Source organism: Rhea pennata, chromosome 13, assembly GCF_028389875.1.
Source record: "Rhea pennata isolate bPtePen1 chromosome 13, bPtePen1.pri, whole genome shotgun sequence".
NCBI classification, from domain to species: domain Eukaryota; kingdom Metazoa; phylum Chordata; class Aves; order Rheiformes; family Rheidae; genus Rhea; species Rhea pennata.
The window spans coordinates 6,736,704-6,754,641 of NC_084675.1; the positions used below are offsets into that span (position 1 = coordinate 6,736,704).

At 33.4% G+C, this 17,938-nt stretch overlaps 1 protein-coding gene across 11 annotated transcripts in view; it reads left to right on the forward strand.

The window, feature by feature from the left end:
• Nucleotides 1-16,150, forward strand: part of RPGRIP1L (RPGRIP1 like) — an 82,941-nt gene extending 66,791 nt beyond the window's left edge. For all 11 annotated transcript variants that reach the window (XM_062586440.1, XM_062586438.1, XM_062586444.1 and 8 more), the window contains 3 exons: nucleotides 3,268-3,352; nucleotides 9,751-9,884; nucleotides 13,719-16,150. In XM_062586440.1, coding sequence (XP_062442424.1) covers nucleotides 3,268-3,352; nucleotides 9,751-9,884; nucleotides 13,719-13,822 — 323 coding nt within the window. In that variant the 3' untranslated portion in view covers nucleotides 13,823-16,150. The remainder of the gene's footprint in view (nucleotides 1-3,267; nucleotides 3,353-9,750; nucleotides 9,885-13,718) is intronic.
• Nucleotides 16,151-17,938: the final 1,788 nt, after the last annotated feature.

Genomic DNA, 17,938 nt, shown 5'->3' on the forward strand with positions numbered 1-17,938 from the left:
TTTTAACAAGTGGATAGAAAATAAGACTTGACTTGGATTTTTTTTATTTTGATAATGACTCTGATTATGAATGATTAGAAGATCATTTTCTTTCTTCCTAGATCTTGGGACAGAAACTTGAGTGGGAAGTAGTATACTCTAGGGTTATGCTGCATCACTCCTGATTTCCATTCACGTTAGGTATTTCATCTACTGCTGGCCACACTGACTGAGAAAAGGAGCTGTTGTGCTCATTAGTACTGGAAAAGTTATCAGAATATTCAAGAAAGCTTCAAAACACTACAGTCCCGTAAATTCACCTTAAAAAAAGGAGAGCCTCCCAAACTGCACACACCATGACTCTATCCTGTAATTTTTTTTTCAAAAAAAAAAAAAAAAAAAGTGTGTGGGGGGATTCCGATCTTTTGATGAGGTTGGTTTGTTTTATTTGTGATGTTAGGGAGAGTTACAGATCATAATAAACAGCACATGCATAACTTAACTTTTTAACACAGGTGAATCAGTTAAAATTTCAAGCTGAAAATTATTTTTTTCACATCATGTCACAGTATATGATTTTAAGTGAATGTAGTGGCTGTTTCAGTGCCTGAAAAACATAGGGAATCTGCACGCTTGTTTGCTCCAAGCAAACAAAGCCCACAATTTCCCTCACACCTAAGTACATATATTGATATTTGTTTTAACTTTAATAAAATAAATATTTTTTTTGCCAAAGCCAAAATTATTTAAATAACAAATGTAAGTTTAGTTGATAAATATTGTTAATGAAGAACATTCCTATTTTATAAAGTATAAAGATTTATATGTGAAAATACTGAGACAGCTAGAAAGTCAGTAGAAAATAAGACTGACCAGAAGGTCTGAAGGCTGTCATTACTATAATTCTAGAGAACAGGCAGCAGAAGGAGAAAAAAGATTTGGAAATTTTCATTAGCCTTGCATTAATCAGAAAGCTCTCTCTGCCAGTGGGCAGCTGATTACTTGAACCACCTGATGTACTAGTAGACCAAAATGGGAGGAGAGAGGAAGGAAGGTGGGTGCATTTTACAGAAAATAAACTTCTGAAGAGACATACTCTAAAAGGTGGATGGTTTCCTCAATATAACCCGAATGACAGTGTCACATTCTAGTGTAAGGTGTATATTAAATATACGTTGTTATACGTCTCTGAGTTTATTCTTTTCCTCTGTTATGGTTCAACAGTGTGTGAAGCATTCTTTCTTCATCATTATGATGACTTCTGCTTCATGACCTATAGTCGTTTAGTTTTATTAGAAAGTAAATTATGAAAAAAGCATGCCATAACATAGACACCTATGGTTAGAATAGCAGTGATTTTTAATGAGGTTCAAAGGCTTTGAGATCTCTCAGGTTTTAGGGCTACTTTAGGACAAACTTAAGATTACAATTTTAGATTAAAACTGTCATAAATCAATGTTGAGTGATTTTAAAATAGTCTAATTGGATAGAAATATGAGATGTTCTGTACCTTGGAACAATGTTATAAGTGCAAGGCATACTAAGGGGTGATACGAAAACATAATATTCATCACTACTTAAAACTATACTGCTAAAACTACTCTTTTCACTATGGTTAGTCATTTCCCCCCAAGATTTGAATTGAGTTCTTGTGCTGAATGTTGTACTTGCTATTCTGAATTCTTCCATCGAGTGAAATGAATTTGAACTGTTTAGGTTTGTAGATAGACTTGCATTTAAAATTATGTTAGAGGATTAAACTTAGGAAACTCCATTTGGGATGCTTGTCAGGAAGGGAAGATTCTGGTGGTGCGGCAGCTCCTTTGAAGTTTTTTGGCTGTCCATCTGTCTCCCTGCTGCCTCCCCATCGCTTCCTGCGGTGGTCCCACGAGTACTCCGCCATGAGAGCAGCACATGTGGAAAGTCATCCACATGCCCAAAAGAACAGCAGATGACAGTAACAACTTCTTTTAACCTAAGAGAGTAATCATGTTGTAGATGACTACAGATTCCAAGATAAAACACCAATCCATTCTTTTCTGTAGAGGGGAAAAAAGGTGTTAAATTGCTGATTCCATTGATTGAATGATTTAGATAGCAATTGTGGCAATTACCTGAAAATAGGTCATTTCTAATAGCAGTTCTGAGCTTTCTCTCTCTTTTGTACTCATATTTCCTTGGTGGAATTAGTAATTTCTGTTTATATACGTAAGTTTAAATTGGATAGCAGAAGTCAGTGTGGAAATGTCTGACAAAGGGTCCCTCAACATATAGGAAACCATAATGGACATGGAGAGCGATAGAGTAACTAGAGGGGAGTGAGGCATGTGAATATTAGAGATGCTGGAATATAAGGGGCAGTATTCGAGCTCCTCCTCCTGCCCTTGAAAACAAATGAAAAATGTTCCTAAGAGCTGAAGTGTGTGTTTATTTCTCAGAGGGTTATCTTCATTCTAATTCTGTCTAGGAATTTTTTTCAGCTGTTTTCTCACTTAAAAAAAAATAATCTCTCTAATACTTTTTACTAATTTTCACATCCTGGATTTCCATAATCTATCAGTAGTTTAAGTTCTTCTGATAGTGGTAGTTTGTTTGTATCTTGTAAGAAAGAAGATGCTTTCTTAATGCAAGATGCCCAAAAACTACTTACAGAATTTCCTAAAACCCTGTATCTATTTCTGATATTGTTGTTCCAATCCAAGGCTATTTTTCACTGTAGGTCTTAGTAGTAGTACAAAAATTAAAAGCTGGTTCTGATGTTTGTATTTTAAACTAGAAAAACAAAAAGCTTTCAGAGTACTCATACACATTCCCCAGGCTGTGGATTTTCTCCAGTCCATTGGTCTAGATGTTCCTCTTACTGAATATTGTGGCAGGAAAGGAGGATTAAATTACTGAGGTTGTCAAAAAGGGCAAGCACTCTGCCATACATTATCATTATCACCAGCTTCCTGGGTGGAAGAAAATGCAGTAAAACCTTTCAAATACAAAGCAATAAAGACCACTGGCTTTTAAAATCATGACTGCTATTGCCATTAACAGAAAATGACAACTATATGGCATGCTTAGATGCAGCTTGTATCTTTTTCAACAGTGTGCACATAAACCTGCCAGTGACATGCCATTAGATCACATGATCTTTTAAATTTGATTCTAGTGTTGTTGCTTTTCCTTAGGAAAGACAAGGGAAAGAAATGTGTATTTTCTTCGTGTTTTCTTTCATATTCTTTTTTCAAGGATTTTAAAAAAAATTATAGCTAATTATATTAATTCCAATTTGCTTTGCAGTGATATATGTGGATAAAGCTGATAATCGTGCAAGAAGAGATTATCTGAAGTCAATTCTTCGAAAGCCAGATCTAAATGCTGACAGGTACATATTAGTGTTGACCCCCTTACCCCAGCCCCCCCAAAAAAGTCTCTTTCTAAACAGTACTTATAGTTTGCTATTTGGCTTGCCTTGTTGTTTGATTGTATTGAGGAAATATCCCACAGAAGCTAATTAACTAACCTGAGAGATTTTTGTTTCAGCGAGGAATGATACCTATACTCTGATGTGGTCATTGATATACATGTCTTCCCTGAGTAGACTTGTATGACATGGAGTTTGGCAACCTCTCTTAATGTTCTTTTATTGTTATTTTTTGGATTTCATTTTTGTTTTCAAAAGAGATACTCTATCATCAACTTGGTATCAATAATGTGTTTTAAAAGTGTATTTATCAAGAGTAATCCATCTGCTGTTTGCTGAATACTAAATCCTGAAAGGCATGCAAGAGATTCAGGAAGTGTCCTTTGGCCCTAGAATTTGCTAAAACCTATGTATAAATTGATGTAGAGGACAGCTATTGTATATATACATATGAGAAAGAGTATAAATTAGTCCTGTCCAACTTCATAATAATTAATATATTTGTTCTTATTCAAACTTTTGATTGAGATAGCAGGTAAATTACTTTGAGCAACAGGCATTATTTCTGTTTCCTCTTTAAGGTCAAACTTCATAAGAATTTAGCAACTGTAAATTTTGAGATTCTTATAATGCGAAGAAGAGTAGAATAGCTGCTGATTATATTTGAAGTGTAGGACTTCCTGGTCTGTCTTCTAAACATTTACTTATACATGTAATCATAGATTTACTCTGCAGTAAGTAAGAGAGTAGTCTCTCTTCATTCCATTTCCCTTTTGAAGTTTTTATTTGGAAATAAAAAAAAATAAATTGTCTCCATTTAATATGCAAGCAGAAGACTGACTTTATCACATAGATGAGGGAAGTGGATAGCATTTTCTGCTAAGAATTTTACAATACTGAGGACAAACTATTCTTTTTTTCCCTGAAGGATAATTCAGTGAAGTAAAAAAGCTAGTTTGTAGGCCAAAATGTCACTATAAATGCTTCTATAGCTATACCAAATACTTACCAAACCCTATCTTGACATTCTCTATAGGAAAGATCAGATTTAGTAAGCAAGAAAGAGGTAAAATAACTGAAGCAAGCCCCTTTTCCACAACAGAGGCATTCATCTTACGTTCACCGTCATAGTAATGTCTTCTGTGTTTCTAGGTAGATTTTCTGTGTTTATTGATGCGTGGAGTTTGGTCTGTGGTGAAGTTTGGATTCTGTGTTGACTAAACAGCAAGGTGGGAAGTTCATCAATAGTCCAATCCCCCAATTCAGCTCAGCAAAAGGACCACCAGGAAACAAAATTTGTGGAAAAACTGCTTATACACCAAATAATTTCAGCACTGTGCATTTTAAACCTGGCCTGGCCTAGTTATTTCTTCAACACATGTTTTCTATCACAGGCCTTACAAAATAATATCAGAGCTTTTTCAGCTGAAACAGGAACTGAACTAAACTAATGCTTTAAAGTTCAGGAAACCAAATTATCAAGGATATAAATATCATTGAAAATTGCCTGCACATGCCTGACACTTTATTGGTGTATTTGCTATGCCGAATTGTAGAGAGAAGGGATAGTGTATTATGTATATAAAGCAATGTATTAGGTTTTCAGGTGAACTTTCTCCTTGTCACAATAAATGTTGTTAGAAATGGTATTCATAATGATTGGGTCCATATTAGAATATCTATGAATAAATATGCTACATGCAGTTATATTTTACTAAAGAAAAATAGAAAAGTCAGTTTAATGAATGTACTTTAAAGGAGATAAATAATCTCAAGTGTTAAGAGGAGTTATGCACATACCGCTGTCCAAAAGAAATAGATACAGGATATTAGTATAATAAATAAAGTTACTGCTAAGCCAAAGTTTCAGCTGTAGCTTGGTGTTATAACTGAAACAGGTCAACTTGGTCCTGAAAATAATGAATTTCACAGTTTTATACTCTGTTATAATCTGTATTTACAAATAAATAAGGGTAGATTGGCATGGAATTTACATGAGAAAGTATGTTTATTTTGGGGGGTTGGAGTTGCTGTTCGTGAAAAGATAAGATTTCAAAACAATTTTTGTTATAGAATAATTTTAATTGTTGTAGAAGTGTTGATTTTGGTTCTATATTAGATTAAATGGTTTTATTGGCAGAAAATACAATGATATGTGATATTCAGCAAATGATGCTTTATACAGTCTAGAATATATGAACATAAGGTAGTAGAGACTAGGAAGACTGTTTAAAATTCTATTTGAGTTAGTAATTGTTGCAATCCACAAAGATGTGTTTTCTCTTTTTACAAGCATCTTTGTCTATCTGTGTTATCTGCTGGACAATATATTTTTCATTAATATATTGAAATTTTTGTCACTTGCTGTTTCTTATAACTGTATTGTGTGACAAGTAGCTTTTGTGTTTTGCTTCCTGTTCTTTACAGTAGGGGTAATTCAGCTCCAGTTTCTTGTATTTATATTATGAAGATATACTTGCTACTATTAGTAAAACTTTGCAAACTGTTAAATGATGGGCTATAAAATGAGCATTTTTCATTTTATTGGCTTAACCCAAGTTATTTACTTATATGTTCAAATCTTTAAATCAATTAATAACAAGAGGAATTTATGGCAGTCCATTTATCTTACCATTACTGTGTCATAGTTATCTTTTATTCTTCCTGCTGTTTGTATTCACTTGTTGCCTTTCAGCTTCTTAAGAGTATAGAAACTGGAGTTGGATAGAGAAGCGATTCTTCGTGTCAGATTGTACTTGCAGTGCTTGCAGACCTGGCGGTAGACTACATGCTCCTCTGACAAGTGTCAAAAGAGACATATGCAAAGAATGGAGGAATCCATTCTTCCAACAGTCACCCTGCTGTGATAACAAGAACAAACAGGTTTATGCAAGAGGCTTCCAGGCTGATCATGACAAGTGCATCAGTTCTTGGTTGGAAATGATTGTTGTTCCAAGAATCTGACTGTGTGAAGTCATTGTTCTCCAAAGTCACAAAATTTATGCAGCCATGTCATCAGAGTATAGAACATGTGTACGGTGTTAGCACCACCATAAAGCACTGTATTAACACACAAAATTTTCTGCATGCTGTTTACAAATGCCTGACCTCTGGAGTAAAGAATCAGATACCAAATATGCCTACTTACAACTTCTCCCTACTCTAAATTTACTCTAAATTCACTGCTAGTGATAACACTTATAGCTGTTTTCATAACAATAATGATAAACATTGGTTTCAGGTTTTTCTGCTGCATTGTGCATATTTTAAGCTTAAAGCAGTTACTATTTTTGATTCCTTTCTTTTGGCACTCTGTTAGCAGGCAAGTTTCATTGAGTTCTCTAGTCTGTTTCTTGCAATGACTAACAAATGTCTTTCCTCATAGTACTTTTAACAGGGTGTCAAGGTTTCTGCTCATTCTGTCAGGAGGCAAGGGATTCCTGTAAGGAAATGAGTACTAGTGCCTGCTCTTACTGTGTTACAGAAATGTGGAAATAAGCTGGAAAGAAAGGCTAGGTTCTTAGATAGAAGAACTAGAGAGAAATACTATATACAGCTTTATTTCTGTAAGAAATCTTAGTATGATTTTTCCATTCCAGCTTCAATCAAAATTTCTTACGCAAGTAAGGCACTGTTAGGATAAGATGGGACACAAGTTTCATATTTGTGCATTCTATCCTGAAGCGGAGTGATGAGTCTGTTCATGTGCAGCAATATGTTCCAAGCCTGTGTATATTGTGTATATTTTGGCCAGTTCAACCTGAAAATAAAACTCTTGCAATATTTGGCAAATCAGAAAAAAAACATATTTAAGATCATATTGTAATTTTTTCTAAATTTTAAGATAAGTCATTTGGAACATTTTTGAAAAATGTGAATGTCAAAGTGATTGTAATGCTAATTGTAGCAGTCTGTTGGTTATGGTATTTCCACAGGATCTTCAAATCCCCCTCTTCCTTATTAGCAGCAAAGTTTTAATCCAAGATGATGATGTGTTAGGAGTGTTAGAGGTGCAGGTTTTTTGATGTGTTTAGCTGAAGCTGTTCCGTTCATGTACAATACTTGCCTGTGATTTGGACCAGAAAGTGGACCAGTATTTATGACTGTTTACTTTGGTTGTTAGGTACTCTCCCAGATGTTACTAGGCCTGGTTTTAGTTTCTGCTTCAGTGAAAATTTTAATAGGAGTTGGTAGCCTTAAACAATAAAAAATAATTGAATACTAATCCCCTCCTCTCCTTCCAGTGTCTCAACTGCTTAACCATTTATTCCAGTTGGTTTGGTTGACCACTGACATTAAATCATAACAAAACAGATCTATTCCTAATACTCAACAATTTTGTCAACTATTATTAAAATTTTAATTTGTTTTTATTTTCATTTAATATTTCACTTAAACAAGAAATGCTTAAATGTGTTTTGCTTGAGTTTTGGCAATATTTCTGCTGCCAGAATTTTAAGTTATATCCATTATACTCAGTCAAGCCATCTGCTTCTGAAAATAGTTGTTGAGATTTTTTTTTTTTTACCTTCAGAATTTTTTTAAAAAATATTTATTTTCAATTGATATTTGTTTTTAGCTGAAAACAAGTATTTAAGAATATGAATAATAAATATTTGTAAGTAAGACCCAAGCACAAAAGTGAAATACTGTAAAAGCATATTGCATTCATTGTTAATGTGTTTAAAGGCTTTTAAGAAGATTTGTTTATATATTGTCCAAGGTATCCTTTCTTGTAGACTTGGAGATTTTGTGCAATTTGGTTGTTACTCATTTGGAACCATACTCACTGAAAACTTTTTAGGCTGTAAAGCTTACGGGCATTTGTGATTTAAACACTATCGCCAAGACATACCTAAAAAGTAGTTAACTCTGAATTCCTGTCATCTTGTCAATCTAAACATTTTTGGCCTTAACACAAGCCACTAACTCAAATCAGCTCCACCAGAATACTGCAATTATGTGTTTAGAAGAAAAGCTATACTCAGATGCAGTGAGTGTAATTTAAGTGCACAGAAGAAATGCAAGTATTTTTTGTAGTTGTTGGACATATATATTTGGGACAGACAATCAGGCTGTAGTTAGAGTGCATGATAAATATTCAAAGGCCTTTGTATCCAGACTACTCTCATGAGTAGTTTTTTTAAGTGTAAATAGGAAAAGAGAATGCATGAGCTGTACTGGTCAGGAGGAATGAGTGTAGTATGTTTTGAATTACTCTGTAAGGTCCAATTTTAAATAGTAAATACATAATACAGTGTTAGAAAGATACTGTTTTTAGAGAACTGCCTTCAGAATCTTGTTCTTTTGTGAATGTATTCTTGCCTAGAATATGCTCTTACATTTCTAACTGAGGTGTGAAAATTCCCAAACAACTTTCAGCTAAATATTTTGCTCTTGCTGTTTGGAAATTCTTTCTTCAGTGACTATGGCTAGTATTTCTGACATCAGGCAGGTATTTGATATGGTTTGTCTTTCTCAAATGTTTTCCTTGTGTCTCCTGAACCACTAAATGTAAAGGCAAGAAAATGCATAGCAGGAGTTTATTAAGGCCAGATCTTTGGTATCAAGTAGTGCAGGCCAGCAGGAGAGGATCTCTAGAATAAAACAGTTGCTGCTAAAGGTCAGCATATTTTTCAGGTATTCTGAAAAAAAATGACTCCTCATTGGTTCCATGGACTTAAAGCCTATTTGCAGGAGAGTGCATTAGGGGTACTCCTGGAGTGACTCTTCCATTTTATTTTAGCCCAGTTGAAAAGTAATCCAATTAATGTGATCCAAGACTATTATGCAAGCCAAAGCACAGTAACTGGGGGCAACTGAAAAAGTACAGTAAAAATCAAAAGATATATGTATCATATATCTTCATTTGTTTTATAAATGAATTTCTCTAAAAGCCTAGTGGTTCATAGGTATTACTTTGATTTTATAAATGGAAAGAAAGTGCAAAGAAATTAAATAACTTGAACAATTGGGCTAAGAACTTAGGAGTTTCAAATGTTAAGTCTTGCATCCTTAAACCGTTCTGCCTGTCATTGCTGTATGAGAAAGAACTGTGCTACTTAAAAAAAAAAAAAAAAAAAAAAAAAAAAGTCACCCTATAAACCATCAGACCTGTGGTTACAACTTCTCTGTTCTACTAGTACTGTTAAATAATGCTAAAGGAGTAGGGAGGATTGAAAGGAAGGGTCTCAGACTATTGTCATGGAAAATGCTCAACATCATTGATAGAGATATGTTTTAAGCTTAACTGGTAAAATAGAGCTATTTTTGCCTTTGGTCTTTTGTGTGATGTTTGACTTTCCACCCATTTTGAAAGTAAAAATATCCCTTTTTTTTTTTTTTTTTTTTATGCATAGTCTACGATTTACGGTGGTTAGTGATCCCCCAGAAGATGAACAGGACCTTGAATGTGAAGATATTGGTTTTGCTTATGTCAGTTTGAGAGAGATATTTCAGAAAGAAAGAGATATCATTGAGCAAGATATCGATGGTAAGTTTTAGAAATTATTTTGTTGTAGTCTTTCATAACTTAAAAATTATTAGTCAAATTTCTACTTCCTTCTGCAAGACTTAGTAATTGTGTGATACTCTGTTTGAAGAAGAAATAGCTTAATATTAATTAATGACATCAACATTTGTTTACAAAAATCTGCAAAAATTGTATAATTTTGTTATCCTTAGAATGCCTGTTTGATTAAAAAAAAAAATCCTAGGTTTTGTTTGTTTATTTTTGAGTGATCAGTTTATAAAACCTAAGAATTTTCACAACACATCCACTATGATTTTCTATTTTGTACAACATAATTCATGCTAGTAAGAGTGTAAGTATATTTTTTATTATTTAAACGTTGTCAATAACTTTGTATTGCTGATGTCTATATACTTGTTTGAAGTCTTTTTTTTTAATCACCTAAGTACCTCAGGACCACATCCTCTGTATAGAACAGATGTCTGAAATGAGATCAAATACTGATGATTTGCTGAGGTACCAGGTTAGAGCAAGCACCTTTCTCTAACAAACAGAAACTGAAAATTCACAGTGACTTATTAAAGCAAGGTGAGGTAGTTAGGAGGTGGTTGAATCTTCCATTTCCTGTGTCTTATGATAGCGTTTTCAAAAAGCTGGTGAGAAGGCTAGAGAAGGCTATTTGGACCCTTCATAGGCAGTGAAGGAAAATATGCTCCCTGCTTAGTGTTTCCTGTTCCCCAAGGTAGCAGGTTCAATATCAACAGTGCATTTATCAATGCAGTTAGTAGATTTATCAGTGTGGTGCAGTGCAGTTATCAAAAGCACATTTTTCCCCTTACCTGTTCCTTTCCATCCTGTTTCTCTATTTCAGTAAAGCTAATTAAAGGAGAAGCTGAGAGTGCATCTGTTATGGCACAGTTACTCTTTTCACAAGGGTAAATGAGCCAGCTTGATTACTAGAAGCAGTGGAGCCATGTTTGCAACATGTTCTTCATAATGGCAAGACTTTTAGTTAGCCTGGTAGAGTGCCAAGCTAATGTGACTTTGCTGCTTCTACTGTTGTGTCTAATTACTGTACCTCAAGCGATGAGGAGCTGAATAGTGAGGGAAAGAAATAGGCTTTCTTATCCATTTCCATTATCATGCATGATTTGCATCCATGCTGTAGCTAAAATATTAAAAGTATGCATCAAAGTTTGAGGAATATGATAAGGAAAATTATAAGAAGAATCAAATTTCCATACCCTGGAAAAATAATATCCAGATCTGATGCAGTTTTGTGGCTGAACCACTTAATCTTTTCTTTACTAATAATTTCTTCCAAGTAGTTACATGAAAGCACATACTGAAAGCACATCTCCTCCAAACAGGTATTTCATAGTCTCTCACTGGAAAATTGTTTTTGTTCTGGATTTTATGGCTCTTTTGTCATAAACCTCCCTTGATAAGATTGATTAGTGATAAATACGATATTGTACCATTGCAAGTCACTTTTCACAAAATTCTTAAAACTCCTAATCATCATCTGAGATGATAATTATGACAGGAAGGACTGCCATGTTTAGTATTAGTTGTTCTGTTGAAAGGCAATCGTTATTATGTAATGTTGACTATTTATTTCACTGTTGTGAAGAAGCATTTCTTCCCCTTATCCTAAGGCATACAAACTAATCTTTACTTTCCCTATGTACATTAGCTTTATGAAAGTGATATTACTAGATAGAAATACCTTTCTTATTACTATCCCCATTCCTCCCTTCCCACAGATAATAATTCTGTTCCTTGGGAAAAAGCTATTTACAAAGAAAAGCTTGCAAAGTTGTGTAGAAGATAGTTTTTTTAGAAAAAAAAATACTGACATTGTTCCCTACACAGTAATCTTAGTTTATTCAAGGGAGATTTCTAGTATCACTTGATTATTAAAACACAAAGTCTCTTTGACCATCAGTTTTCATCAGTATTATAAATGATGGGTTAAAATATTGTATTATACAATATCTCTTTTTCAGATAGATTTAGGGTAATTTTGTTGCGAAAGTAGTAATAAATACTCAATATATTTGGCAGGCAATTTATATATATTGGTATTTGGTTTTCATTATACTGTTTAGATTTTCTCTCTTTTTTTTGTATTCATAACCATATTTTCTGAAAATTTAGAACTTTCAGAGAATCAAAATTAGCTATGCATTAATATATGTCTCATCATGGTAAGAACAGCATATGTCAATATATTTTCTTAGACAAAGTCATTGTAAAAGATCTTTTCTTAAGAGCTGGATGTTTATGCCCAGACTTCCATTAAATGTACTAACTCAAATAGCTTTCCTATATAATATTGTATATGCTCTCTAAGGTAGATAGTGGTTTTAGGTTTAGATACAGAGGACTTAATAGGATGCTACCACATAAACAGCTAATCATTCTTAGAATTTAGATACATTAAGCTATCTCTGTACTTTTTGAGGACTGCAAATGTATCTTTTTCATACCTTGTTCCTGTCATTGTTGTTTCTGTGAGAGTGGCCTACATGAAATTAGAATCAGTTAAGTAAACAGCTAAGCAAGAGGCTGGATGAAGCAAAGTGTGTTCAGAAAGCAATCGAAATGACAACACTAAAACTGAGCAAATAGAATTAATGTTACCTTCTGATATTATTAATTACAATTATCTTACTGTTCTCATAAGTCAAAAGAACAATGTCTTGAAGTCTGCTGTTTAAGTTGACAGTTCACTGAGTGATCTGCACAAGGTGATACAAAATGTTCTAGAGCAAAAAGAATAGAGTCTAATAAATGATGGAAAGTTTATCCTATGCTTTTCCCTCTCTAAACCTCTACTGAGCTTTTCCAGCAGCCTAGAAGTTGGTAGCACACAGTGTAATTGCGTGTTCCTAGAGTAGTTATCCGAGTCCATATAGTAAGTACTCTATGCAGCCGTGGCACTTGTCTGCTGTATAATTCGCTTTGAGGAGATGGACTGTCAAAGACTTCAAATGAGTTCCTTTTAGAGTCAAGTTAAGCAGCCTTTTTTGCTCTTTATATAGGACTGAGAAGGCGCCTCCTTTTCACTGTTGGCAACATGTTTTTAATCATAGCAGCCAAGAATTTGGTGCTCTGGGCTTGAACAGATACCGTAAAAGAGTGCAGTTTCAGATCCTGCTAGCTAATTTGTGTAAAATAGAAATTTTAAGTACTACTTTAAAACCCACATAGACAAAGATGAAGGTAGTTAAAATAGTTTAGTCTAGGGCAAATACCATCTTTGTCTACACTTACCTATTCTACAGCAGATAAAAGCATGGAGTTAAAATAATTTTGTTCTGCACCAAATGGAATGCCAATTTGCCATTTAAATACCAATACCTGTTTTGGCTGGTTAGGCCCAGTCTCTCACACTGTGTAGAAAATAGGTTCATTTAGTATTTTTTTTTTTCATTTTAAAATAAATAAATAAATAATAATAAACATACATACATATCTTTAATGAAGTTTGGATTCTAAAGTCTCAGCATCTATGTTTATTATGAATAACAAGCAATGAATTTACGAAGCTGTCGTATACATAGTTCTCTTTATTTCAGAGTTAATTCCAACACAAATACTTTCATTTATGTACTTTCTAGTTCTTGGAGTGCTCAGTTCCTGGTAGGTTGAGCACCAGCTCCTTGTCATAAGAATTGAGAGTTTTCTTAAAACCTTATAGGTCTGAGTGTTAGAACTGAAAGCTATTTTTTACTTTTTAAAGCATATATAGATGTTCTTAATCTGTCCAAATGCCAAACAAAATTATCGAAACAAAACCAAAACCCTAAATGAAACTGCTAATACTGTTTTCTGATGTTTCCTTTCTAGTTTTCGATTCACAAGATGATAGTGCAGTAATTGGAAAGCTCAAAGTAACAGTGGAGGCCCTCCATGCACTGCGTTCAGTCTATGAGGAATGCGGAGATAACTAGGCGGCATGAAAGGGAAGTTTGCCTGTAGAAGCTCCTTTTCCCAGTGTAAATACATGCTTGATAGCTCTTCGAAGATGAGATCTTTGTAATTCTTACAGTATATTTAATGTATAATTAATACGAAAAGGATGCTTGATTTGCAGTTGTAAAGTTTTGTATACTTTTCAGTCTGTTTGTTTTTATATCTCCCCCCTAAGGCTAAAAATCTCTCCACAATGGACAACGTCTTGTAAATAATTAATACCTACATGATTGAATGATGTGCTTTATTTGCATTTTCAACATTTTTCCTACATAAAATAGTAATAAAAATGCAAGTCAAATTTTTAATTTTTAATAAAAAAAACCCGTAAGCCTTAGAAAACTGATTAAAAATACTTTTATGTTATCCCTAATCACCCCACTAAATGGAATGCCTGTGATTAGCCTCATTAAGAATTTTATACTGTGAAGATTTTATTAAAAGCAATATATGAAAATTACTTGGATTAATGTGTTAATCTGCCTCTTTAAAATGCTAATATCCATTTTATGCACATTAAATCTCAGTATGTGTTTGCTTTGATGCATGCAGTTCCTATCAATTAAATATAAAGAATGAGGCTAGTTGCAGGACTGATTAAATTACTGCAACCTTTTTTTAAATAACTTTTGCCCTTCTACTAACATTATAATCAGCTGTTTATGATTATAATGATTTGAAGTAGGGGGAAGGCAGGCGTAATCATTTTTTCTATACTGTAAAAGATTTACTTCCAGCCAACATCTGTCAAAGCACAGAAAGAAGCTATAAAATGTCAGATTTTGCTTCACCTAGTTTAGTTGTAGAGACAGGCAACTGTGTTTTCATTTGGCTTTTTGTCACTTTTAGAACTTACATCAAACATATACAATGATTTGTTGTGTCTGAATAACCAGTGTCTAGAAAGCAGCTTCGAAAGTTAATTTTCTAGCTTTTAACCAATCTCAATGAAGGATTTAATTGATATTTTTAATGGAGCTGTGAATCAATGCCGCAAAAAGATTGTCTCTTGAGAGCAAGGATATAATACATTTCATTTTTTAATTTACTTTTTTATTTGTCATTTTCTTCAAAGGATTTTATAGGCTGTGGATTTCTACTGTTTGCAAACAGGCTATGTTTCTTCATAAGCATATGTAAAGTATTCAGAGAGATAAGTAATTTATTAAAATCTACCTAATTTGCCGTGATATATTAAATCTCTGCTTCAGTGATCACAGACCATTTCATTTAGAGAATTAGGCATTCCCTCTTTGTGTGATTAAAGCTCTGGAAAATGAGTTCTTTGCTCCTATTTGTGAACATTCAAAGCCTGCTAATGGCAAGAAGATGGAATAGATTATGAGACAATTCATTACAGTTCAACAGAAAAAAAAAAAGCAGTTATAATGCAGAAATGCAAGTATGAATATCTGCATATAGTTTGAACCATCTGTGCTCTAATGGCTTCAATAATGGCTCTTCGTCTTCAGTAGGCTTTGAAATGACATCCATACAATATTAATTTGTTGATGTACATTATGAGGCCAATGGAATGAATATATTCTGACCACAGAAATCTCTAAATTCCACCATGAACTGATGGTTGACTCCATTTTAGGGCCTACCATTTTCAGGAGTAGTACTTCTCATCCAGACTTTGCCAGTCCTCACAGCATTTCATTCCTCTGGATCTTTCAGGAGACCACAGACAGCTGCATTCCTAAACCCTTCCATTCTTGAGATAATGGCCATATGTTTGTTGTCATTTGGGCTGGCTCTTAGTTCATCGTTTTGGCCACTACTTCTAGCTTTTTTTGGCTCTGTGCACCTATATTGTCATTAAGACAGTTATTATACATTACAATAATTTGAAACAGCTAGATTCAACACTGAGATTAACTGAGTGGCTTTTTAGAAATTTAGTTGCGGTGCTCTACCAGGAGGTTCATATTATTCTTCTAAAGTTTGCAAACCAAGCTAAATATCCTGCATATAAACAAAGAAGTGAATTGTACTTTTTTTTTTTTTTTTTTTTTTTGGTGACTGTTAACTGAATTGCAGAAGAACTATGTAACTGGTGCTTGTTTTCTTGTGAATAAACCGTGTGGTAAAATTAGAAAATCAGTGACGTCTCACTTAAACGTTTACAGTAACACTCTTAGCACTTAATCTTCACCATCTGAAGTTGAAAACTTAGTAACTGAGCATTCATATACTCATTAAACACAGACCTCTTTAGTAAGTTACTGCAAAATATTCCAGCTGACATTTGGTTACATCGTGTTAACTGTTCTCAGCGACTCCAACATTAACATGTATAATTTGCCTCAGGTTCCTGAACATATTTCTTTGTGAGGCTCTGTGTTTTCCAGTGTTTGATTTAAAAAAATAAATCTTGGTTTCTATTCATGTTTCTTACTAAGACAGATAAAATATTCAGTGAGGACTTTTCAGCAGATGAATTGTATTATCTTATGCAACACAAACATACAAACGCACTAGAAAGTTTTGTTCTTGCATTAAGTAGTCTGTATTTCCATGTGATCTTAAATCTTGTGTCTGAATTCTGCACTGTGCAGGGAAAGTAGAAAATGTAATGCTGGTGCTATTTTGTCCAGATTTTAGCTGTGAATAGCTTGAAGAAAATGTATATTTGTACTGTTAAGCTTGAAGCAAAAAGTATCCTCTTTTTATATCCAGTATGTCAGTAAAAACATTCCCTTTTGCATTTTTTTTTAAAAAGACATGTTAATGCTGATGCTACCTATTTTTAAATGTTACTTGGTTAAAATATTTTAATTAATAGTCAATATTTTAAAAATAATTTTTGTACTATTAGTGAAATTCTTCTAAGGCGTAATCTGGATGTAAAATGTAACAGGGCTCCTGGGTTAGATGAATAGGGTAAGTTTGGGTAATCAGCTGGTATCTTCTCTATTAATTGTCTTGTCATTTGTATTGTTCCCCATTAATTATTACAGCTTATAGCTTTGCTATTTTATCTTATGCAATAGAATAGCTGCTGTTCTCCAGGTGTCCTAGGTATGTTAATCAGGAAGTAAACTTAAGTTTATCTCAAAATTCCTTTTTTTGTGTGTGTTGCCTTTAACCCGTTTTGGTCCATAAGCTAGGGATGGAAGTCCTAAGAACAAATACGTCATGAATCAAGGCAACATCTACATGAACAGGATCAATTTTGCTGTACTGTAAGTCTCAACTTATCATATTGTATGCTTATAATAATAGATAAAAAATGAAAAAAAAATATACTATAATTTGTCTCTGGTAGAACTTCTACAGCTCAAGATCAATATCTATATTTATATCTATTGTTTTAAAATGCTTTTTAGTACTTCAGGATATAATAAGACATTATCATTGTCCAAGGAATCACAGAAGATATCATTACTAAGTATCTGTTGTTAAATTTTGTTCTCTTATTTTGCATTAGAATGAGAGATTGATTTAAATTTAGTTTTATAATTGTGCAGCATACTTTATTGCATGTTTCAGGGCCAGAAAAATTTTAATTTAAGGTTTTTAATGTTGCAGTCAGGTTTTTATGCAGGAGATGGTACTATTTTATCCATTCATTTTTTCAGGTATTCTACAAGAGGAAAAATATTGGGATTTTTTTATTTATTTAACTAATTACTTTTAATTATTTTATTTAACTAGACTTACTTTTAATACTGTTTGTGATACAGCCCATAGTGATAGTAGTTAGAACTAGAAGCTAGTCCTACAACTAATAGTGAATTGGATGGACTGTATTGCCTGTATGAAATAATTGCAGAATACAAATTCAGGTTGATACCTTATGTACTTGTATATTAAAAAGCTTGCTTTTGACATAGTATGCTAAAGGTATTGCTCTGTTCTTTTTGTTAGTTTCTTTTTGATATATTGCTGACTAATTTTAATCTATTTTCATTTTTAAAACATGATGAGGTAAATTGTGAAGAACTTGATTTCATCACAATAATTACTTAATGGAAGAATTTTACCTGTGTTTTATTTTACTTGTTATAGTATAGTCTTACAGCTTACAGGACACAACTGAGAAAATCACAGATCATAGAGACCTGAGTTTTAATAACATCAAACTCCAT